The sequence below is a fragment of the Sciurus carolinensis genome, chromosome 7, assembly GCF_902686445.1.
Source record: "Sciurus carolinensis chromosome 7, mSciCar1.2, whole genome shotgun sequence".
In the NCBI taxonomy this organism is placed as follows: Eukaryota; Metazoa; Chordata; class Mammalia; order Rodentia; family Sciuridae; genus Sciurus; species Sciurus carolinensis.
In genome coordinates, this window is record NC_062219.1 from 147741374 (window position 1) to 147767595 (window position 26222).

General features: G+C 45.2%; 1 protein-coding gene across 1 annotated transcript in view; it reads left to right on the forward strand.

Moving 5' to 3' along the window:
* The window catches only part of Cap2 (cyclase associated actin cytoskeleton regulatory protein 2), a 134468-nt gene that overhangs the window by 91460 nt on the left and 16786 nt on the right, over positions 1–26222 (forward strand). The window contains exons 5-7 of the mRNA XM_047557760.1: positions 2323–2466; positions 2780–2865; positions 8139–8244. Coding sequence (XP_047413716.1) covers positions 2323–2466; positions 2780–2865; positions 8139–8244 — 336 coding nt within the window. The remainder of the gene's footprint in view (positions 1–2322; positions 2467–2779; positions 2866–8138; positions 8245–26222) is intronic.

Here is a 26222-nt window from a genome sequence, read left to right on the forward strand (position 1 = left end):
CAGTCTTGTCCAGAACCTGAGCTCTTAGCTCTCTGCACGCTGCCTTTCTTGGTCTTGTTGGCAGAGGAGAAGCCTGTGTGCACACAACCGACTGTATCCTCCTCAGAACCCAGTGTTACATGAAGAGTGGGCTCAGCGCCTCCTGGAATACCTAGGAGCAACTCTGCCAGTTGATCCTAACTTAGCAAGTGGATCTCTGTAAGCTCGTGTGCCCGTGTGTGAAATGGGTCATGTCCGTGTTTCTCAAACTTGAACTGAGGTTCATATTAAGAAATGCATTTTACCCTGCAGCTCAGTCCACATACACCCCACAGGTGCCTGACTGAAACACATGTTTCCTAAAATACCCGCCCTTACTACATGTGAATCCTTTCTATTCTGTTCCAATCTATTTACTTTTTAAAATACTCACTGTGACCTACTCAATTGGGTCTGTCTGGAGGCTGAACTCTGCCAGTTAAGACTTCAGTGATCCTAAAGTTCTGTTAACCTACAAGGATGGATGTGTGGAGCCTTTCTTAACTTAAATACATTTATTTGAGGCAGATGGACTTTGAGTATTTCTGGGGACAGCATCCTCTGTTATGCGCTAACTCCTCGTAGTGATGACAGTCACATCCACAGACGTAGCTCCTGTAGCCTGTTGGTTTATAGGTCTTTATCTCTGATTTATACTTGAGGAATCCAAGGATCAGATCATTTGCTCCAGGCCCTAGAGGTAGTAAGGGGCAGAGCTGAGATTTCAGCTAAGGCCATTCCACAGCCCTTATGCGCGGGCATCTCAGGGGGTTTCAAGGCTAATGAAGGTTTCCTTCCCTAATGACCTGCTGTCCCTGGCAGAAATGACTGTCCTTTGGGGTGTGAAGCCAGCTCCATAGGACTGATTAAAATCTCCCAAGGAGCTTTTCCAATCTTCCTGCCCCTGGCCAGGCCACCTCCAGACCAGTTAAATCAGAGTCTCTGGGCGTGGGACCCGGGCTTCAGTGCCTTTTAAAGCCCCCCAGGTGGTTCCAGCGTGTAGCCAAGGTTAGAAACCGCTGCTCTGAAATCTTGGTTAAAGAAATTAAAGAGCTGTAAGGAACTTTTCCATTTATGTCCTGCAAACCAGATTTATTAAAATACTGCTCAAGGCTTTTCAACTTTTCTTGCAAAGCTGGGAAGTTTAGGACCTTTGCTCTTTCTTTGAAGCGCGCGCGCACACACACACTCACACACACCCCAGGTGAACAACCCTGTGCCTGCTCTTCAACACCCAAAGGAAGCCGAGGATGCTGTAGGCATGGACGGCTGGGGCGGGGGGGCGTTTAAAGCAGCCGTGGTGTTATGGAGTGTCAACCTCGGAAGTTCTTCACTCAGCTCACATAATTTTGAAAGTCATGTTTAATATAACTGAGAGAAGTCAGGTGTTGGATTAATCAGAACTGAGCCTGACCAGGAGTCAGAGGCCTAGTGGGACTGGGGACAATGTAGAAAGCCAAAGCAGTAAGTACTGTGAATATAACATGCATGATAAGCCATCGTGTTTTCTTCGAGGAGCCTCAGTGAACGTTCTCCTCTTTTCACGTGGACGGTGGGAACTGCAGCCAAGTTCCAGATGCGGTCCCACAGCCTCTAGGGAACTGTCCTCTCACCAAACACCCCACACCCTGACTTACCCTGTGCCATTGCAGGGTGTGACAGTGGATCCCTTTGGTTCCGATGACATTCCTTTTCACTGTGTTCTGTGCAGTTATCTTCAAAACAGGACCGTATCACCCTCTGGGTTTTTCCATGTCTCAGGAGACAGCATTAATAATGTCAAAAATATCGGTCACTTTCATCCTTCAGAGAATGAAAATACAAAACAGTTGTCCCTGGGTATCTGAGGACAGCTGGTTCCAGGACCTCTCGTGGACTTCGACATCCACAGATGTTCACGTCCCTCGGGTCCGTGGTATAATGTCTGCATACGACCCACACACATCTTCCCATATGCTGTAGATCACCTCTGGATTACTCAGGAGTCTTCATACAATGTAAATGTTGTTAATACTGTATTGTTCCAGGAATAATGACAAAAAGTGTACATTATGGGTGCAGATGCAATTTTTTAAACATTTGATCTGCAGTTGGTTCAGTGCACAGATGTGGGACTCATGTTGGGCGAGGGCCGACTGTATTATCATCACAGAGGAACGTTCCATCCTCGTCTGAGACAGTCGTCTGTTTCTTTTGGACCCCTGGACAGATGGAAAGTCCCAAGTACCCTGCTTAGGCCGGCACGGCTGGAGCTGCTGAGTTTCCGTCCGGTCCGTAGTAACATCTCTCAACATTTGCTTCCAGAACGAGGTAGCTGCCCTACTGAAACCCATATCGGAAAAGATTCAGGAAATCCAGACGTTCAGGGAGAGAAACCGAGGGAGCAGCATGTTCAACCATCTCTCAGCTGTCAGCGAGAGCATCCCTGCCCTGGGCTGGATAGCTGTGGTGAGTCCACCTGCTGCCCCTTCCCCTGGCCGAGTTTCTGTGGTATTTAGGAGACCCGTAGCCACCTTCTCCCTCCTCCACAGCCTGATGCACCCAAGGAGGGTCCCTTCTAGTCTGAGCGCATCGGCTCTTCCCTGTCCTGTTTAAAGTTCAAGGCTTTCTATTCTGAGACATGGAAAGAGTTTCACCAGTCTTTCTAGAACACAGTTTGCCTGCAACTTTCAACCATTGCTGTTCTTCTCCTTCAAGGCATTTTCTTTCTTATCCTATTTTTTTTTCCTTCTATGCTTGGGTGATGGTCCTGTTTTCTCAGTCCCCCAAACCTGGTCCTTATGTCAAGGAGATGAACGATGCTGCCACCTTTTACACTAACAGGGTCTTAAAGGACTACAAACACAGGTAAGTGCCTTCTCTTACTAGCCGGGTTTTCAGTTGGTCACTTGTTAGATATTTGTTCCTCAAACTTAATGTAGCTCATTACGGATCCCTTTCCAGTGCACTGCACTGATGTCCTACAAACTCTAAATAAAAATCCCATCTTTGCAGGTAAAACCAAGTGGAAAGTGGAATCAATTATGCAGCTAGGGAGTGTGTTTTAGAAAGTCTGCCTCCGTTCTCTTTTAATGGATCAGTTGTCTCCTCTTGAATGCTCGTCACTACCTCATGTATTTCTGTAGTCCTGAGAGAGCTTTGTGAAGGACAGCCCGGTATGGTCACAGAACTTTTAAATTGGTGGAACTAGAGTTGCTGGGTGAGCAGATAGAGAAAAGGAGGGATCCAGAAGTGCAGTGTAAGTCAAGAACAGAGGTGAGACGGGCCAATTAGACAGTGAGCCAGAAACCGGACGGAGTTAAAGTGGGGTGACGGGGAGACATCGGTGACACACCCACTACTATGTATACTTGTAAAGCACCAATAAAAAAATAATTAAAAGAGAAGCAGGTACAGGTGAGTCCAAACCAAGGGACTTTGTCTAGAGAACCTGTGAAAGGACCTTGCATTCTATGGCCCAAATAAAAGATCTGACAGAAACTAGAACTGGGATTGGGGTGGAAAACGGGACCACATGGAGACATGCTGGAACCGAGGAAACATCCAGGAAGATGCCCCTCAAGGACGTAGGGAGCATCCTGAGGTTCGCCCTGCGATAAGGTCATGCTTTGCCCTGTACACAGCTGGCTGAATGTTCTGTGCTGATGTCTCGTAACTAAGGGAAGAGTTGGAGCAAAAGTAAAAGCAGGGGCTGGGGATATAGCTCAATTGGTAGAGTGCTTGCCTTGCATGCTCAAGGTCCTGGGTTCAGTGCCCAGCACCGCAAAAAAAAAAAAAAAAAAAAAAAGTAAAAGCAACCACGTGCAACCTGCTTTGACTCTGGGCCCACAGTGCATCCCCATCTGAGCCCTTCAGTGCCAGCCACAGAGCTGGGCATCAGTCAGCTAGTGCAGGGCTCCTGGGGACATCTCAGCATTGGTCCAGACTGTCCTGCTGAAAGGAAATTCAAGGACCTGCCTTGTCTGGATTATCACCCCAATTGGCCTCTTTATTTTACTAACACAGACCTGAAAATAGAACCAGTAGAAAAGAATCCACAATATAACAAATATTATAGGGAATATAGAAAAATGCATAGAATGCATAAATAAAGACCTGCCGTCGTGCTAAGTCCTTGGCCAATCTAGTCCATACTCCAGATGTGCACCACTCTTTCTTTTACAAGTTATTTTGTTTTAATAAACAGTGTGTAGATACAAAAGAATACTTTCAAAGTAGACGTAAGGTGTAAGGAATCACAGTGCAAAGAATACCCAAACTTCCACTACTCATTTTAAGAAATAACTGGCAATAATTTTTACTATCAAAAACAGAAACACCCTACAATTCTGCTCCTAAGTATATATCCAAAGAGAAAGGAAGAATCCAGAAGCAGAGTATAAATCAAGACCAGAGGTGAGATGAGGCAGTAAACCAGACTGAGAGGGAAACCGACAGAGTTCAAATGAAATACAAACGGGGTGACCAGGAGACATTGGTGACAACAGCAGGTACTCAGAGGGTTGTCAGAAGCACAGGTGAGGAGCCAGAGGTTGGAACAACCCAGAGGCCCTTCAGTCAATGACTTGAATAAAATGTGCTGTCTCCGTGCCATGGAACATCATTTAGCAATAAAAAAAAAAAAAAATGAAGGGCTGGGGAGATAGCTCAGCTGGTAGAGTGCTTGCCTTGCAAGCACAAGGCCCTGAGTTCGATCCCCAGCACCGCAAAAAAAAAAAAAAAAAAAAAAAAAAAAAAAAAAAGAAGAATGGATACGGACGGCGAAGGTGGTGAAAACACCGTGAAGCCAGACACAAAAAAGCACACATTGGTTGGTTCTAGTTATATGACGTTCAAAACAGGCAGGTCTATAGAGACAGAAAGTAGAGTAGCCGCTCCCCATGGCTGAGAAGTTTAGGGGGGAGACGGAGAGTAACTTCAAACGAATGCAGGGATTATTTCTATAATCTATAATCTAAAGAAAACATTTTATAATTAATTGTGGGGCTGACTGCTCACCTCTGTTGAGCAAAACTATTGAATTGCATACTTTAAATTGTATTAATACAATTTAAATTAATTTATTATTAATTGTCTTAATAAAACTGTTATTTAAAAAAAATAAACAGCCATAGTTTTTTCATTCTTTGTTAGCAAAGCAGGTCTGGTAACTTTTAGGAACAGCACCATTAGCAGATGGAATTACTAACTTGTCCCAGGGACATTAGGGGCCTCGTTCCTGAGAGAGCTTTGATTAAAGCAGTTGGGCTCAGTGGCAGATTTCCTGTGACCAGAGCCCTGTATTGAGGCCACTGTGCCCAAGAATTTGATGCCAAATGTTCCTGTGTGGTGTTAGAGGCCACGGGACATGCAGGGTGCCCAAGAAGAGGCCTCATGCATGCAAGAAGCTTGCTGTTCTCACATGCAGTGCCATTTCAGTTCATTCAGCGGAGTGTGTTACCAGACCTGGACGTCCTGATGTGTCGGCATGAACACACCCGAAGTGAGCTCCTTTTTCAGGACGTACAGACGCTTGTACCTGCCAGTTCAGGACAGCTTCAGCTCTACTTGGGCTTCCGCCTTTGAGAAGATCACCCTGGGAGACCATTTTTATTTGCATCTCAGTTGGAGACACCTGTGCTTCTCCCAGCCCCACACCGAGTCCATGTCGGGCCAGGGGAGTGTCGTTCTCCCCACGTGGCACCTTGGCCGAGGTGGCTGGGGTTTCCACACTTTGCATATGTACTCAGAGGATCCAGCATTCGCCCCTCGTGTCAGCCACTAAGTAGAAAACGTGCTTCCAGCAGCCTCAGGGTTGATGCAGTCCAGTCCAGTGGACCTTGGGGATTATTCCGGAAGCCAGGGAAATGCAGACAGGTTCAGGTGTAATCCTTCCACTTCCAGAAGCAGTCACACCGGTCCCTGTCACCCTCGAGCTCCTAGGGCTGGTCACCTGATGACAGCAGAGTATGCCATAGCCTCGACAGGGCTTGTGGTGGACCCCCGCCTGCAGGGACAGGCCCGGGGTGGAGGGGCGAGAGGTGGAGGGGTGAGAGGTGGAGGGGCGAGAGGTGGAGGGGGGACCCTTCATTCAGTGTCTGAGCAGGGCAGGTGGACTGGCCTCCTCGTGGTGTGGCCTCCTCGGTGGCCACTCCTGTTCCCTAACCCGGCTCCCTCCAAGCTCAAGGAAAGCCAAGGAGCATGTGCAGCTCCCCCTGTGCTTTTATCCTGCTCCATTTATCTCTCAGGGACTTCAAGTCAAAGTCACCATACTGTTAGTCCTTACTACAAGTTTCTCTGGAACTTTCTTCTAGTCAAAATAATACTAGAATGTATTACTATTACTACACCGTAGTAATAAAACTACACAGATTAAAAGGAAAGGTAACTGTGCTTGTACAGGTTTGGACTCCATCGGTTGTGAAATGTTCTAATAAAGTTTGTTGAGTGTGCCCCACGAATCTCCATAATGCCTGCAGACGTGTGTTTCATACGTACGTGCACATGCCTATGTGTCAAATGACCGTGTATGTAAGCACGGGTGTGCACTTGTGTTAAAGTGATTTTTGTGCTCTCATCACAGCTGTTGTGTGGACTGCTTCCCATGCAAGGCACTGTACTAAGTCCCTCACCAAACCTGGGGGACCAGGAGACTAGTAAGAGGCCCCTATGTAGCTGCACTTAGCCTTCAGGGACTGAGACAAAGTGTCTCATGAGACAAAGCAGCAGTGAGTTTCTTTATAGATTTGGTTATGTGTATATTGATACATATGTACGTATGTATAATATATATGCAAAACCAATTAATTGAGGAATGTAGAACAAAACTCCACTCATGTGTTTCCTCCCAAGGAGCCATTGATAAGGGTGGGAGTCCCCACCTCGATCCTGCCTCAAGCAAACATGCTGGTTGGACTTGGAGTGTTTCAAGGAAAACAAATGAAATGTGCCTAGAGACATATTGTTATTGGCAGGAGCTTTAATAATAGACATTTCCTTTGTTGATTCTCAGCAGATTAATGACTCAGGTGTATAATTAAATTTTCATTAGCTCAAATATCGTCGTATTATTATTTACCACCACTTCATCCCAAGTGGGAAGAAGAACATTGGGCTGGATGTGGTGGTGTCCGCCTGTAATCCCAGCAATTAGGGAGGCTGATGCAGGAGGATCACAAGTTCAAGGCCAGCCTCAATAGCTTAGCAAGACTCTAAGCAACTTAGGCAGACCCTGTCTCAAAATGAAAATAAAAAGGGCCAGGGATGTATCTTAGTGGTAGAGTACCCGCTGGGTTCAATCCCCAGTACCAAAAAGGGAAAAAAAAAAAAAAAAAAAAAAAAAAAAATATATATATATATATACACACACACACACACACACACACACACACATATATATATATGATGAAAATTATGAGAAGGAAATATGATTATTTTCATCCATCTATAAGGTTCATGGTCCTGTATGTTAATCCTGTCATAAAAGGTAAGCATTTTACTAGCACTTGGTTCAATAAAATAGAGATAAATATACTGGTTGTGCCCCACCTTATATGACTTACCAAGAGTATCAAATCAAGGTCATTTAAGTGACTGTCCCCTTAGACTTATGGGGTGTGACCTACTTGTGAGGAAATATTTTTCTTAGATACTGACTTGCTTATCAGTCATAATAACTAAAGTTTTCTAGTTAGACTTTTAACCAAATAATTCAACTGAATTATTAGAAATCAAGCCAGGGATTTTTTTCTCTTAAGTACCATTCTCATTTCTGAGAACATGTTGTTCTTCATTCTGCATCAGAAGCCATACTGAAAGAAGTGGTCTCCCCGCCACAGTCTCCTCAGTTAGGACTGCCAGGGACCATTGGAGGACAAGTGGCCCATGTTGGCCCTGTTGGGGCAGGTCCCCCGTCTGTGGTCTTTCTGTCCACACCTGGGGCTCAGGACACAGGCCATCCCACCTCCCTCAGGAGAGTCCTGGGCCATCTTCCTTTCCAGTTCTCTTCTGGCTAGGAGGACAGTTGCTTCAGGGTCATGTGGTTCCTGGTTACTAGATAACCATGGTGCCCACTACCCACTCTGTTTTAAATTTATTTGAGATCCTGACTCCACTCTCCTCCACTCTCTTTTGTAACAAAGCGACTTACGGCATGTGGACTGGGTGAAGTCCTATCTGAACATCTGGAGTGAGCTTCAAGCCTACATCAAGGAGCACCACACCACGGGTCTCACCTGGAGCAAAACAGTGAGTACCAGGCCCCCTCCCGCCTGAGTAACGAGGCATGAAACTCTTTATGGAAACATATCCCCTACGGCCTCACAACCCAAGATGACCTTCAACTTTATCCCAAGGAAAGATAGGATAAAATGTGCATGAGAAGCCATGTGGGGAAGGATGGGTGGTCACAGGAAAATCTAGGAACATGTGACTACAGAAAGAAAATGTGATGTCATCTATGGTAACTCCAGCCACTAAAATTAACACATAGTGATTACCTGGAAGGTGCTTCACCATTGACGTTAAGTGGTAAGGTCAAGTGCAAATGTTTGTGAGACCCAAGATGGCGCGTGTGTTAAGAAACAAGAATAGAAGGGAACAGGAAGCTTTGAGAGTGGGTATAATTTTAAAGAGTTAAACTGATGAGTAGAATCTTTTCAGTGTTCTTAATTTCCTTTTCATTGCGTTAAAGTTTACTGAACAATATTTTTGAGTAGCTGGGTGATCCTGGTCCTTTGAGGGTGCCTAGCAGGAGGATGCAATCCCCCCAGCCAGTGTCTGACCTGCATCTGGCCTTTGCCTCCCCTGGGGCTTGGCCTCCCATGTCATCCTCGCCTCGTTGAGTGTTCCAGCGACCCCCAGCTACTTGTGGTGTCCGGGCGTGAGCAATGCTTAGGTTGGACCAAATGAAGTTGTTGTTTCCAAATTTGCCAAACTCATATGGTTTGACCGTAATTGCAATGTCCTGATCATATATCCTGCTAAATAACCTGAGTTCCCTCAGGGGAAGCACCTTGTCTCTTCTCCATGGTACAGCCCAAACTTCGCCTCTTTAAAAAAGTTCATGGACCTTCACCAGCTCCCCTTGGGTTGGGTGGCTCTTTTCGGTACCTCCGTGGTGTCTTCAGTATGTTTTAGTGGCCGCCCAATTACAATATGTAATTGTAATTTTTTGTGTGCTTTGGGGACTCTCCTACTTGCCTGGAAACTCATCTGTATCCCAGCCCCTCACCTAGTACCTGGCATAGAGTAAGTTCCCAACTAATGGTTTGAGTGACATAACGAGTTAGGGGAATCTCCCTTGTCCTTTGGCGTCTTTACACTTGCTTCCCAGGAAACTCCCTTCCAGGGGATGATCTAACCACAGTAAGTATTGAGAAAATGAAGCAGCATTGGTGAATCCATTCTAAATGAACTGTCCCTCTCCTGAAGCTGTGCCCCGGCACCTACCCCTCTGTTCTGGCTGCTGATGTCAGTTCAGGAGCCCTGAGGCTAGGGCAGTTTGTGATTTTCCAAGGGAGTATGGCATTGCTACGTTTGCCCCCCAGCTGGTAGGCACTGATAACATGGTCTCCTCTAGACTGATGTCTCTTTTTGTTTTCCACTTTGTCTTTATCCCCCATAGTGTAGAAATGCACCACGCAAAATAAACCAACTTGACCAATTATTTTTCTTCTGCCCACAACATTATGACTTTTGAGAAGAGAGCTCATAAACATTTGGAGGGTTTTTAATAAGAAAGGGTGTGTGTGGACAGGGGTGGGTGTTCATGTTTACTAATCGGGATGACTTTTCATCCAATTCAAATGAGATAGTTTGTTTGATCAATATGTCATAAAGGGACATTGTCACATCTCTGCCATGGAGATAGCCCATCATTAGAAAATAGGAAACTGAAAAATCAAGAGACCTTGGATCTGGGGCTGGGGAGATAGCTCAGTTGGTAAAGTGCTTGCTTTGCAAGCACAGGGCCCTGGGTTCGATCCCCAGCACCGCAAAAAAAAAAAAAAAAAAAAAGACCTCGGATCTGTTATTTGATGGTAGATAAATGGAAGAGAAGAGAGAATCCATTTGTGGAAAATAATGTCAGCAAATGCTAGTCTATTACTTCTCTAATGGTACCCATGGAAAATGAATAGAAAATTATTTTTAAATGACTTGAATACCTTTAATGGAATGTACAAAGCTGAGTAATTATGTTTATGAATATAAAAGAGAAGCATTGATTATTAATTGTAGGAAAAAGTAAATGTAGCTGTTTTCCTTTGTTCTAGAGTGAATACTTATTTTATTGTGTTCATAAGAAATACATGCTTGGTAGCAGTAAATTTCATTTTAAGGCAAATTATAGAAAGAAATACATTGTACACACATGCCCTACCTACATAATACTAAAACGAGTTTCCGCATATGCTGTGCATTCAGATATTTTCTTTATTTTATGTCTTTTTTAGTAAAATTCTGGTTGTGACTCACTAAATTGGTTTCATGACCTTTCAGTGGGTCACAGCCCACATTTTGAAAAATTGTTACCAAACATACGAGTCATGCTTATGCAAAATGCAAATGATTCCCAGAACATCCATAGGGTGTCACAGATCACTAAAATAATGACAGCTATTATTTATTGAGCACTTAATATACTGTGGGAAAATTCTATTCAGAAAGGTAGAAGTGGAGCTTCTATTCCACTTCTTCCCCCAGCCCGCCCCCAAAGCCCAGGTGCTGGAGATTGAACCCAGGGCCTCAGTGTGTGCTGAGTGTGCACCCCACCCTGGGCTCCACCACCAGCCCTACTTCACTTTTTTAAGAGTGGAATGATAAAGTGTTGGTCCAATGTTTAACATCGGAAGTGATGACGATGAATAGTGTTGGTTCAAAAATCACACCATGCCAGGTGTCGTGGTGCATGCCTGCAATCCCAGAGACTGAGGAGGCTGAGGCAGGAGGATCCCAGGTTTGAGGCCAGCCTCAGCAACTCAGTGAGATCCGTCTCAAAATGAAAAATAACAACTGGGGATGTGGCTCATGGTTAAGCGTTCCTAGGGTATATATAATCCCTGGTACCAAAAAAAGAAATAACACCACGTATACAAAATCTTTTGACCTGCTTTAAGACATGCATTTCCTAATATTTTTGTCTTCTAAGATTTGGTGAGAAGCTACTAAACAATATACTTTTGGCTTTAAAAATGTATTTCTATTTCAAATTACTAAAAACTATTTAAAGATTCTAAGCATAATCCATTGCATAAAGCAAACTAATGTCTCCTCACCTGCCACATTCCGTCAACCTACCAGCACAGTCAATGACAATACAAAGCCAGAGTCACAGCATTCTTGCAAAGAAGAGGAAAAGAGCCATTTGAACGATTTGATCAACTGGACTTGGGAAGAAAAAATAAACTAGATCTTTAAATTTATTCATCCACTGATCAAGACTATGTAAAAACTTTGTGTTGAGAAGATGATAAGGTTTAGGAAAGAGGCCAGGAGGATGTTATGTCCACAAACACCTCAGGACTTGGAGGGCCTAGAAACGGGTCCCCTCTCAGGAGCAGCCCCTGGCTGTGCTCCTGCCCGTGCCACAGGGAGCTGAGGCGACCTAACTTGGCAAGCAAGCACAGCCATTGCTTTCTTCTGTTTCCAAGTCCGAGTTTGAGATCCGCACTCCATGCGGTGCCATTGGCTGCTTGAGACTGGGGCTTCCAAGGGTTCCTGGCATTACGAAATGCCCCTGGGCAGGCCTGGTGGCCAGCTGTAGCGGAGCCTGCCCCTTCCGCCTCCTCACCTTCGCCTGCAGGCTGCAGCTGCGCCAGGCAACGGCTGCTCCTGCCACTTGTCAGAGTGAAATGCAAAGCTCGAAGCCAGAGATTTGGGGGCCACGATTGGAGAGTCCGTGTGGGCGCACAAGTGTGCTGGGTGGGGTGGCGGTGTGGGGGGCGGCAGCAGCTGTGGGGTAATCCCTCCGGAATTTCTGGATGCATCTGCTGTGGCAAGCAGAACCTGTCCTTTCCGTGGCTTTTCTTCAGCCTGAGGCTAACTGTGATCGGGAAGGACTCCCCACCAGAAATGACACCCAGTCACACTTTCTTTCCTGCAGATGCCTTCTCATACCAGTGGGTGCCATTTTGGCGCCAACCCCATAGAGATGCTGGTATTTATCACCCAGATTTGGTCAGATTTGTAATATTCCTTGGCAGTTCTTTCAAGTCAGTTGACTGACGCTGAAAGATGAAGTCCTAGTTCTTACAGTTACCAAAAGAATCGATTTTTGTGTTTTGATGAATTGTCTGAATGGTATTCAAACTATTCTGTTCTTTGTGGATCAGACCAGAAAAGAATTCCACAAATAAGATATTTATGATTATTTATTAACTTTCTGGGGTTAAACTTGTTGACATATTTCTGTCCTTTCAAGTATTTCTGAATTACTTAACTTTGGGAAGAATTAGGGTATTTATCTGTAGAATGAAACTATCCATGGATGAATGTATGTGAGGTCTTACATAATGGTGATATAGTGCTTAGGGTTAGTAATGTGAGTTTTAAAAATCCATCCTGTGTGCTAATTGCAAACTACCCTAACTTGACATCCAGGCAAATGGAAATTACTGGGCTGCTTCAAATAATAGACAAAAAATAATATTTTTCCCAAAACAAGACACAACATCATTTCTTTTCTTCCAGGGAGATGTTCTTTCAGCTTATTTCTCAATGTAGAGACTAAATATCCATTAACAAAGCAAAAGTTTAACAATTTGCTTTTGATCAAATTAAAACTCAGCCAGAGGGTATCCTGACTTCTTATAAATAATGTAGACGCTGTAACATGTCCTTAAATATGTGTGTCTTGTAAATTTTCACGTCGTCTGGTCTCTCTGGCTCCCCCTTGCTATTTACAAGAGAAAACTCTTCCTCAACCCTTTATATCAAAGTTTTCATTTAGCACTTGTGCTAAATCTGTGCCTTGGTTTGTTAACCAACATGAATGAGCAGACTCCCCAATGGTGCGTCGTTTGTCTGGTTCACAAAGCTCACTGCTGTCCTCTTCGGATCTTCCCCGAGTGGCTCTCTCCAGCGTCCCTACTCACAGCTGCATTAAGTATTCCTGTTACCTCCTTTATGGAGCTTCAGGTAACCAATTACAAACAGTTCCTCGACTTACAAGGCCCTGCCTTGTGATTTTCTAACACTCTCATGGTGCAAAAGCAATAGGCAGCGGTAGAGACTGCACTTGGCCTCTGGAATGTGGATTCTTTCCTGGGTAGCAATGAGCTCCAGGGCCCTCTCTTGAAATGCCAGGAAGCAGCAGCCGCATGGCTCCCACTCAGCCACTGGTCCCAAGGGGAAAGGACCAGAGCTCTACAGGGCACTGCATGGCTAAGCTGGGGATATTAATGCATGTTCAACTCGCAGTGGCTTCGCCAGGATGTAGCCCAGGGTAGATCAAGCAGCGTCTGTACTTGCGTTCTTCATGGGAAGAGAGCCATGTTGCTCAGTGGGGGTCAGGGTATCACCCACTAACAACGGAGTCCCAGAGTGCACAGATGATAACATGAGGTTGGAAATGGGACCACCTAACTAGGCCAGCAGTGCTGTGCACTGAGTTGGAACAGGGCGCTGAGGATACAAAGATGGGTATGTGACACTGGGGACATAGTTCTTGTCCACTGTCACTTTCTTCTAGCTGTGGAACAGAAACAGCAGGCTAGAACAGGGTCAGCACAGGCCAGGTGCTGGCATGGTCTAGGTCTGCCTGTCCTCTAGGCAGGGTGGTCGCTGCCCAGCAGCAAGCTGGGCACTTGTTAGGCAAGCAGACCTCAGCCTCACCCAGCCCTCCTGAATCGGACCCTGCCATTTACAAGATCCCCAGGTGGTTTCTACGTAGAGGAAAGGTTAAAAAGTCCTGCCTGGTATTTCAGTGGCGCCAAAGGAGCTGTTACAGGGAGATCATTCACTCTTACTAATTCATTTATTTAGCAATTCATTTACGTCATAACCATTTATTGGCTACCTACCAGGTACGAAGCACGTGTCAGGCCTCATTTTGCAATTTCTGCCATTAATCAGCAGCATTTTTCTATTAGAGTGCATGTTTTAGGCAGCTTTGCGTCACTGCGACCAAAATACCTGACAAGAACAATTTAAAAGATGAGAAAAATTTATTTCGGCCCACAGTTTCAGAGGGTAAGCCCACAGTTGGCCAACTCCATTGCTGAGGCCCAAGGTGAGGCAGAGCATCAGGGCAGAAGGGCAGGACGGAGGAAGGAGCTCAGGACAAGGCCACCAGGAAGCAGAGAGCTCTGTTCACCAGCAACAAAATATATCCCCAAGGCAGGCCCCCAGAGACCCGCCTCCTGCAGCCACACCCTGCCTGTCTACAGTTATTTCCCAGTTAATCCACGTGTGGATTAATCCACCAGTTAGGTTACACCTCTCATAATCTAATCATTTCACCTCTGAAAATTCTTGCAGTACATAAATAAATAACAACAACACAAAGGAACAGGCCCTTGATTGGGGTATTGGATAAACAGGAGTGCCCTGGGCACAGCACAGGAAAGGGCAGTTCCTGGCAGAGCATTTGGCATGCGCACAGGGGGTATGAACAAAGAACTCTGAGATGGAGCTGAAAGGCTTTGCAGAGCTGAGCAGGATGAGAGAGGAGGCCAGGGAGCTGGGCTGAAGCCTGATGAAGAAATCCTCGAGTGCTGAGAAGCTGGACGTGTGTGGCAGGCAGGTCGCTTCCTTGTCCCCAGGCACTGAAGAAGAAAGTTCCAAAGATTTAGCAACGGTGTGAAATAGACAGGAAGGGGAAGAGACTGGAGGCCCTCCGCATGCTAGAGGTAATTAGCATACGACCTAAAGTGTGACCACGGCAGTGCAGAGAAGGACACAGGTGGGGGTCGTTTGGGGAGGGTGGGGAAGAGCTCAGACACCCTGCCAACCTGGAGTTCTGGAAGAATTATGGTAGCCTCGGTAGAAACAGGGACAGTCATGAGGAGCCGCTAGTAGAGGAGGGAGAAGACCCTCCAAGCTCTGCTGTGTCTGGGGACAGGTGAGACGTCCATCCAGAGGCAGAGGTGGAGCGGGCAGGTCTGGAACCCACTGGGGGAGGCCCAGATGTACATGCTGGAAATCATCTGCCTCCAGATGGCAGGTAACTAGAGGAGAGGGCAGAAAAAGAGTCAAGGGAAAGAAGAAAACTTTGGGAACCCGTGATTTAGAGGTTGGGGCAACCCTGTCAAGGAGACCGGAAGAGATCGGGAAGAGAGGAGTAGGTTCCAAAGCAGAAGGAAAGAGGGTCTGGCCACTGCTGTGAACGCTGCTGACCTAGGAGAACAGGTTTGAAAGGACTGTCATCGTCCTCGACTGTCTTGTTAGTGGTGACCTTCGGAGAGGGCCTTCTGGAGGCTTGGAGGTGGATCCAGTTTTAGAAAATGAAGGAGTAACGAGTTTTCACATAATGATCTTTTTTTTTTTTTTTTTTTTTTTGCGGTACTGGGGATCGAACCCAGGGCCCTGTGCTTGCAAGGCAAGCACTTTACCAACTGAGCTATCTCCCCAGCCCACATAATGATCTCTTGATTATTTACAGGTCAGTTATCTAATTTGAGGGACGATTATAGTGCCAATTTCTGCTCAAAAGTTTTGGAATTATTTGTGGATTTCTATTTCAATCTGTATGTATAGGTCAAAAACAGTCAAAAACTACGATTTTATAAATGATTTTTTAGCGTTAGCAGTACTATAAACTCTAAGTAAATGTTTTATATTAACTGTTTCTATTATCACATAAATAACTGAGTTTTACTGCTTGTTGATAAGAATGTGTGAGTATTTTTAGAGTATTTAAGCCTCTCTCTCCATAAATCAAAACAAGAGAAGTTTTTAAAACTGCCTAATCTCATAGTCAAGGTTATTTTATTGGTGAGTTGTTTTTTTAATAACTATGAACTCAAACTCTCTAGACCTAAGGTCTAGGAAGTTAATACACATTTCTAATCTATTTAAACGATTACCCGAGAATATTTTAATATAAAATGGGTTCGCTTAAAATTTTCTAATTCATAATGTTGAAGTCCACAGTGTAACTGAAGATGTCCTCTTGCCCATTCTCTCCTTCACCTACTCCTAGGATTATCAGGAGGTAAGTAGACAGACAGTGGTGCTCCCCACAGCAGAGCTAAAGGTGTGTTTTGATCCAGTTTCTGTTGCTATAATGAAACACTTGAGACTGGGTACTTTATAAAGCAAAGAAGCTTATTGGTCTCACAGTTCGAAGGCTGAAAGACTTAAGATCCAGCAGTTCTCTCTGTCTGGCCCCTGGAAGGGGCCTCCTTGGTTGTATTACAGCGTGGCAGATGTCATCATGGAGACAGTACATACAAGAGGGAGAAATTACATGGTAAAACAGGAAGTCGGAGGGATTCAGGGGTCAGGCTCACTCTATAACACCCATTCTTGTGGAAACTGACTCAGTTCAAAAGACTACATTAATTAACCCCTCCAAGTGCCCCCAGTGACCTCATTGCCTCTCACTAAGCCCTACCTCTTAAAACTGCCTCTACTGGTCCACATCACCACGCTGGGGACCCGGCTTCCAGCACATGGCCCTTGGGGACACACTCAACCTGTCCACGCTGGAGCTGGTGGGCAGGCTCGCGCACTCGGCTCTGGGCATCCCGGCTGTCTCTCATCATGATGCTCCACCCCCAGCCCATCCCCTTGACTTTGGCTCCCCAGGAGCCCCACTGCTGAAGGCTGGCCTCCCGGGACTCTGCCGCGGCTGCATGACTTTCTCTCTCCCACCACCGGGTGAGGAAGGGCCCTGGCAGATAAAGCCAGCGGCCCATCCTCTTCAGGACACCGAGGGGTGGGAGATCATCCTCCTGTAACAATGAATTTCATCTTTTCAAATGACCCAGGTCCATCCAGGACCCCTTTGGAGAGGAACCGATTCAAATGATACCCTTTGCTGCCCCAAGGGACAGAGTGCGAATGCTCGCGAGCTTGGGTGTGCGCGTTTCTGCCCAGGTCCGAAGGCCCCTCTAAACGTTTCCGGGGGTGGCGGTGGTTTCATGAGTGTGTGCAGCGTCGGGAGGGGTTCTGAGAGACGGGCCCGCATGGGGCCCAGCTTGATGTGATCAACAGCTGCTTCGTCCATCTCCTGTGATGACGGCGCTCACGTCCCCTGCTCCTGGTGTCCCCTTCCTCTGGCCTCCTCGTGTCAGATGCTGCCATCCTTCAAGCTCTCCGAGCTGGGCTCTGCACCATGCCCCGCCCCAAGCCGGAGAAGGCCTTTCCTGTCCTTGGAAGCTCCTGGCACTTCTTAAAGTTCGTACTCCTCCTATTACTTTCTCCGTTTTTTTTTTTTTTTTTTTTTTTTTTGGGTGCTGGGGATCGAACTCAGGGCCTTGTGCTTACAAGGCAAGCACTCTACCGACTGAGCTAGCTCCCCAGCCCCTCTTTCTCCCTTATAAAGCAGTCACTTCTTCACGTCAGGTATGAGGCAGTGCCGGGTTTCAGGTGCTGTGCCCATTACTGGCGACATTAAGATCAGTAACAAAGCCGGGGGTGGTGGCGCCCGCCCGTTATCCCAGCAGATTACGGGCAGGAGGATCGCCAGTTCAAAGCCAGCCTCAGCAACCTGTGAGAGCCTGTCTCTAAATAAAATGCAAAAAGGGCTGAGGATGTGGCCCAGGGCTTCAGTGCCCTGGGTTCAATCCCCGGCACCAAATAAGGAGTGACAAGAAGCTCTTCAGAGCACAGGCTCCCTACATGACTGAACTGTGATTCGCAGGCAGACCAGTGATACAAGGAGAGTGTCCTGAGAGGGTCCTGATGGCCCCGTCCAGAGGAGCAGGGGACTTCCTCTGGAAGAGCTCTATGAAGCCCACGAAACACAGAGGCATCTGAGTTGAACCTTGAAGGGGACAAGAGTCTCCCAGACTGAACGGGGGAAGAGCCTCCCAACTAAGCCACCGTCTTGGTGAGACTGGAAGACAGAGGGCCAGGTGCCAGCAGGCTGGGACCACGGAACGCCCTTCTCTGCCCTCTGAGGCTAGGAGCACAGGGCCCGAGTTCAGCTCAGCCTGGGATCTGCTGCAGTGACGGCCCCGGGGCCTTAGGAATAGATGACATCCCCACATGTGTGCTGAATCGAAAGCATTTGTGGTCACATTTCTTTTTTATTTATTTTAAAGACAAGCTTCATCTTTTTTATATACCTTTATTTTGTTTATGTGTGGTGCCGAGGATCGAACCCAGTGCCTCACACATGCCAGGCAAGTGCTCTGCCACTGAGCCACCACCCCAGCCAATGTGATCACATTTCTTTCTTCTGTCTTTTCTGTTTGTTTTGTTTTGTGTGTGTGTGTGTGTGTGTGTGGTGCTGGGGATTGAACCCAGCACTCTACAAACTGAGCTATAGCCCCAGCCCCGTGATCACATTTCTTTCTTTTGTTTTGTTTTTTTTGTTTGTTTGTGTGTGGGTGTGTGTGTGTGTGTGTGTGTGTGTGGTGCTGGGGATTGAACCCAGCACTCTACAAACTGAGCTATAGCCCCAGCCCCGTGATCACATTTCTTAACAACAAAACTTGCAGAATGTTATTCCATGTCCATTGTTTGAGAACCACGTAAAAACCATGCCTTTATGTCTTCTACCCAGCGATGGTAATGGTGTGGACAGTGCCTTTTCTTGCAGGTCAAGAACACCTCCCCTATTGCTTCCCCTGGCCATGGATGCCTCCCATCTTGATGCTGTTAACAAAGGGAAAACAAACTGGTATTAGATTAAGCAAAAAGGATTTCTTAAGAAAGGGCAAGAAGAAAAGACAGGCCACCTTCTAAAGGGAAAACAAAACCTTCGCAAAATAGAACACATAGCCAGACACGGTGGTCCACGCCTGTAATCCCAGAGCTCTGGAGGCTGAGGCAGGAGGATCTCAAGTTCGAAGCCAGCCTCAGCAAAAGCAAGGAGCTAAGCAACTCAGTGAGACCCTGTCTCTAAATAAAGTACAAAATAGAGCTGGGGATGTGGCTCAGTGGTTGAGTGCCCCTGAGTTCAATCCCTTGTTCCACAAAATAAAATGAAATAAAACAGAACACAGAGGCAAGCCCTGGCCCTAGTTCACTGATTGCTCCTTTGGTGTAAACGAAGCTAATCGCAGTCCCTTCCCTAGGTCAGCACCAAGTGACCTTCTCCTGTGAACTTTGGAACTGAAATTGAGACAACAGATTTTATGACTTAGTGTGCCACAGTGATGAAGCTCAGGAACTTGGTTCTGGGTATTTTCATTTTTAAAAAATTTTCTTGGGTAAATAAAGTACATTATGTAATACAGAACCTAGTGAAAATAATCTTTCCAACAGCAGCTATTTTCCTTTGCCTTCACCCCGACTATTTACCAACCATGGATAATTCGAGAAAGTACAACGGTTTCTTTATGACCCTAAAAGCAAAAGAAAAACAAAAACTTGAATTCAGGGTGTTCAGATTTAAGCTCTTCTGTCCAAATGAAGTAGTTGTCCAGCTAATTCAAGTCACATGTCACTCTCTGTCTTTATATAACTGTTGGCTCTCTACAGTTTGTCTCTTTGATGGGTGGACTCTGCTATCTTTAACTGCAGAGTTTTCCCATGGAAAATTTAATTTTATCTCTTTTTTTTTTCCTTATGAGAAATTGTATTTTCAAGTTGCCGATGCTGGCAGACAAGAAGAAAAGACAATCTGGAAATTCCAGATTTGGTCCAGATATCAGTAGCAAAGCAAGGCCAAACTAATCATTAAGGCTACTTATCAAGACGATGTTCACGGAACATCTGGATCACTCGAGCTAATTACACTGTGTTCCATGTATTCTTCTGGCCTCTGTTGTGAGGGCTTGGTCTGCTTGTGTCAAAAATTTCTACTTTGGGCATGTCAAACAGAAGTCACCACCTACATTTTTGGAAAGGACACATCTGTATATATCAATTAAGGCAACAAGCACAGAAACACCAAGGTAGTGGGTTAGACACACTCATGTGGGCTCTTTGTCTCCCCCAGGCTGTATTCCAGTTGAAAGCTGTTGTTACTTCTCTGGGGTGAATTTGTTTCTTCTTTCATTTCATTTCTTCATCTGCTGTCAAAGCCTGCTCCTTCCCACTTATCAAAGGAACTGCATTCAGAGACCACAGAAGGGCGGGAGAGGCGGGGAGGGGGGAAACGTTCAGAAATCATCACTGAAACCTTGGGATTTGGGATTTTAATGACCTTCACTTTTCCACCTTGGGATAAGGGTAAGGGTATTTGGAGTTTTGCCTCAGAAGCAAACTAAAGGCAATGGGCCCACATGACCTCTGTAATTGTGGGACCATCTTTTTTTATGTTGGATGCATATAAAATACCCTTGGTACTTCTATGGAAGTCTGCAATTCAACAGCGTTCCCTTTCCATAGATGAAGTAGGAAGTGGTCCTGAAAGTGACATTCTTAAAATTATTAATAAGCAGTCTCTTAAAATGTAACCCAGTACTTCATTATGGTATGATGAACAATTCTGTTGGCTTGGAAAGGTTCCCAGGAACTTTGTTTTCATTGGCAGAAGAAGTCTCAAAATTCTAATAAGTGATGGAAATAAGAAAAATAGAGACTTCAAGTCAAATCCACTTGGGCTAACAGTTGTTTAGGAGGATCCTCTGCCAGTGTTTGCCGTCTCTCTTGATTACAGTGGTCCTGCAGGGGAAGTGTAACACAGATGTGAATGTAGAGTCTGCGAGTTCTTACAGAAGTTGACACACTTGGAAATGTGTCCATTTTGCTGAGTTACTGACCAAAGTACCTCTTGCAGAAAATAGAAAGAAATTAGTTTTGACATCCAGAACATGAGCCCCAAATCACACGTGGTGAATTTTATTTTATTTATTTCTTTTGCTGCAGGCTTCTTACTTATGTGTATGAAGTGGTGGCCATTGTTTCTGAAACTGATGGTCCTTTCTGTTCATCGTTGCTCCTGTTAGACATGAGAGGGTCACCACCGTCATGTTTCATGTGTCATGTTGTGCTGGGTCATTTGGGATTCTTTGCCTTTGGAAAAATGAATTAATGGCATTTTGTTAAAACGCTGTTGTAAAGCATGGTGAGTTCCTGTGGTCATGGTGTGAAGATGTAAGTGAATTTGTGATTAAAAGGGCCTTGTGACTGTTAAACTTTCCATGATTGGGCGTGGATCAGTGGTCACTGTCACCTGTGAGGTCATTAATGGTAAGCGAGGTGACTGGTGAGTCCGGATGGTTCAGCAGTGGACAAAGGGAGAACCTGACCCAGAAACTGGAGGGAGCCAAGTGTGTGTCCCAGAAGGCAGGGCGAGGGGCGGGTGAAGACCCACAAACACCACTGCACCCCAGCTGTTTGATTTCTGTGGCTTTATCTACGACCTTCACAGATTCTTAAGGACAGGTGCCTTCAAAATAGTGCCTTCACTAGGCTAGTTTCATAGAAAAGATCCTAACAAAGGCTCTGTCATAAGCAACATAATCCACCTGTTCCAGGAAATCATTCCATGATGCTTTTATTTTCTTGGTCTTGCTTTTTAAAAATTCATAAAAATACCAATCGAGACATTGGTGGCCTGGCCTATTCTTAAAGTTGGAGATGAAAGCTATTTATATATATGTTTCTCCCCTGCTGAAGTCCCCTCCGTCCCTTCTTGCAGGCTAAAGAGCTCTTCAAAGCACCCAGCGACCCTCCTCTGACCCCGGACCCCCTGAGAAGTACCCTTGTACTTCTCCTTCCCACAAGCTCAACAGCAGGGGTAATCGGAGCAATTTTTACAGCTTGTTTAAATTCAAATTTAGACTGTACCTGAATTAACTGGATAACTAAGACAGTGTTTATGTTGCAGAGAAGGAATAAAAGTGGATTGTGAATTATATATGCAGTTGCCACCAGCAAAGCAATATGGAGATTCCATTTACAAACTGGAAGCCATTTTTCCTTCATAATAAAATCTACATTCTAAAGTAATAAAATGATTAGTAATTATTTCAAGAAGAAGCATTTAATGAAAACAAATTACAGTGCACGTCTGTGTACCACTGTATTAAATATAGTCCATGTCACCAAAAATTATAAACTTTCCATGTGTGCTGCTTACAATGGCTTCGTTATTTTACAGTTCATATATTTAAAAACAGAAGCAGCAGCTGTTCCCGGGACAATGAAATTAATTTAGAGAAGGGGATTTGCAGTACATTAACTTTTAAAAAAGTCTTTGTGCCAAAAAAAAAAAGTATATAATCAAACATCTGCTCTCAAGATTAATCTTAATAGGCCTTAAAAGCAGCATTTTTAGGTTTTGTGCTGTGTTCTGGCAACATAAGTGAACTTTTGCACTGTGAATATGGCCATTGAGACCCTAAGTGTGCTGCTTTTCTTTTCTTTCTCTTTTTAACTTGTAAGCCATTGTTACTGGACTTTCATAGAATGTCTTTTTCAATGGTCCCCAGTCTATGTCCCAAAGATACTTAAGAGACTCATTTTATCAACATTATAAAGAAGTTTTTAAAAAAGCGTTTGTGTGGGGATCCTTGCTGCTTAACTGAAGCTGAGTCCTCTCCCTCGAGTTCCTATGCCAGGATACTCCGTTCAACTCTCAGCCTCGCTTCCCCAGCCCTGTGACCTTGTGCAAGTCACATGACATTGTTATCCTAGGTTCCATTTTATGGCTACTCTGCAGCCATAAAATGAAAGTAATTGTAAGACTAAGACATATTGTAAAAGAAGAATTAAAGAAAGCCTTCTTTGAGAAGAACTGGGAATATTCAAATAATTTGCGGGCTGGGGAGATAGCTCAGCTGGTAGAGTGCTTGCCTCGCAAACACAAGGCCCTGAGTTCAATTCCCAGTACCGCAAAAAAAAAAAAAAAAAAAAAAAAATTTGCGATTAAACAACTTCTCTAGTTAAAAACCCTTTTGTTCTGCAGGTGCAGATCTAACCTGTAGCCTTCATTGAGAGAAATGAATGCAGGCAAATTGGCACAAACACTCTGGAAAGCAATATGGAGATTCCTCAAAAAACTAGGAATGGAACCACCCTGTGACCCAGCTGTCCCACTATTTGGTATATATCCTAAGGATTTAAAATCATCATACTACAGTGAGGGACCACATCAATGTTTATAGCAGCTCAGTTCACCTAGGAACCAACCTAGGTATCCTTCAAGAGATGAATGGTTAAAGAAAATGTGGTATATACACACAGTGGAATATTACTCTGCTATAAAAAAAGAATGACTTTATGACATTTGCCAATAAATGGATGGATCTGGAGACTATCATGCTAAGTGAAATAAGCCAGTCCCAAGGGGCAAATGCTTTCACTGATGTGTGGGAGCTAACCCACAATAAGGGCAGGGAGGGTTAGAAGTGCAGTTGATTAGACAAAGGGGAATGAAGGAAAGGGAGGGTAGGCAGGAGAAGAAGAGAAGATGGAATGATTCTGACAATTTTCTTCTGTACATAAATGAAAACACCACAGTGAATCCCACTATTACGTACATCTGCAAGAATAGGATCCTAATTAGAATAAGGTATATTCCATGCTTATATAATTATATCAAAATGGATTCTACTGTCATTCATAACTAAAAATATCCAATAAAATATTTTTTAAATATTAAAAAAAATTTTTTTTAAAGTAACGAATGCAGGCTAATGTGGTTTCTCAGGACCTCCGTGGTGCACAGCAGGGAAGGACCCTGTCAAAGAGTCATCCTCTCAGGCTCCGGGGGCAGGAGCTGTTGGCTGGGAGACACTCCTTAGATTTGCCTACCAGGCATTAACCTCCTACATCTCTGGATGGACCTAACTCCAACTGAAGGATCCAAACTCTGCCCTCTCTCCTTGAGCTCCATTCTCCTACTGGTTCAAAACCCTCTGTGACCTCTGAGAACGAGAAGCAGTGGATCCCTCAATAGGGATGGATCCTCCAGGCCCTAACCTGATGCACTGAATCTCATCCAGTCTAGACAACCTGGTCTGTCACCTCTCGCTAAGGACAGTGCCCTTCAATCAGGAGAGGATCAAGACCCCATCCCAGAGCAACGTGAGCACCGCTTAGACAGCCAGGACTTGGGCACGAGCACCCCACTACTGGAACCAGTGGGTATTTAGGAAACACGAATTAAGGCAAGAGGCTAGTTTCTAGAACTAGGCACCACGTCACAGCAGAACCAGCATCAAGGCTGACTTTATGCTAATACGTCTGTGTCCAACCCAAGGGATCTTGTTGTATGTTGGAGGCAAGTTCCAGAATCAGTTGTAGGGATTTGGTCAGCTGCTAAGGTATGAGAGCGACAGAGTAGGTGGTGGAGATGAAAACTCAGCTGAGGTTCCCAGTACCTCCCAGAACCCCAGTCCTCTAACCAGAGGCCCAAGAGCAACGCTACATACATGTCAAGGCACGGCGTTCTGCTGGTCTTCATTTGACTAGTGACTTTTTAAAAATCTGAATACAGCATAAAGGATTTCTCAAAAGGCTTTGGAATCAAGCAGTTATGTGCATGAGTTATGTCTCTGCCATTGGCTGAGACATAATTTCTTATTGAATTTCGACAGCCTTTCAGTGTTCTGCTTTATTTTATGTTTGAAGGATTTCAATACAGTCCCGGTGATAATGTTGTGGTTAAGGTTAATCTCAGCACATAGGACAGAGGGTTGTCCCTAAGCTGCACTTGGGAATCACTGAGGGAGCTTCCGAGTACAGGTGCCCCTCGACTTCAGCCCCCGGAGAGTGTCTCTGCACGGGGGTCTGGGCTAGGGAGATGTTCACCCATCCCAGATGCTTGCAATGTTCAGACGAGCTTGGGAACCCCCGGCACCAAGACTGTCATCCCTGAGCATTAAATACTTACAAAACAAAGGAAAGGGATCAGTGCTTCCCACATACTAGACTTCCCATAATTCTCGGACCATCCCTTCCGGGACCATGGCCCCCTCTTCTCATTAGGATGCCTTGAGACTTAGTGTCAAGTCTGGGATTCCAGCTGGCGTAGCCGCCACTCGTGGCCAGTCCCCTGTGGCCACACAGAAAAGCTCTGGTGTCATGCACTGTGATATTCTACGTGAAGAAGAAAGGAAAAAGGTGAAGATAAGGTCCTGCGGGGGCAGCCCCCAGCCCCAGGAAGGGAGTGTCTGATCAGTTTGATGTCCAGTCCCCATTCAGTGAAGCCCCTGAGTGCCATTTGAAAAGTTACCTTGGAAACCAGAGCCTGGCATTGTGCTCACTCAGCGGCACACACAGCCACGAGGCGGGTGTGGGCAGGGTAACACAGGCACGTCCAAGGCGGTTTCACCAGATGCCGAGGGCCACGATTTCTTCAGCTTTTATTTTCAACATTTGTCACAGTAAATCATCTGTCTGCTGCCCTGGGTCCGTCGTGTAAAGGCATCAAACAGTATTCCAAAGAGCTGAATCCATGGTTTATCAGTTTCCAAGTCCTTTACTGACCTGGGGAGAGAAGCTCGATTCTGAGAGTGAAGGAACCATCTAAATCATTCTCAAATTTAGGAGCCAGTATCACCTCCCCTGACCACAAAATAGTAGAATAAAAAAGCCGCAGAGTTACAGATGTGTGGCGTCGAGGTCTGCTCCTCGCGGGCTATATAAATCACTACAGGTCTGTGAGCAAAAGTGGCTTCTCAGTGTCCTTAACTGAGGACTCGAATAGCATTTGATGCATAAAGCTTGAATTATATGCTCTTTATGATTAGAAGCAAATTCTCAAATTGCACCCCAGTTGATATGATAGAAAACATTTAGATACTGGGGGGGAAAAAGATTGGTTGGTCTCAAGAACTTGAAATCATTTTCTACTCGACCCCAGAATCCTGATGGAGACAGACTGCTTCCTTAGAAACAAAAACCTACTGCCAATGACTTCTTCAGGAGATGAGACTTCCGGCCTGCTGAGTTTTAGAATTCCCTTTCTGAATAAGAGATGAATCTTTTCAGAGTAATTCTACACTGAATAGAGATTTCATAAGTCCTTTGAAAAGAGCTTGTTTTAGAAAACTACTAAAGGCTAAAACTTCCTGATTTGGGCACCTGGTAATACCAAGTTATTTGTCAAGTAGGGTTGTGCTTGTTCATGAATGTTTAGCCCTTATGTAATATTTTACCTTTTATATTTTGTATGGAAAATATATGAATCTAGGCTATACTTCCATCACTCCCAATTT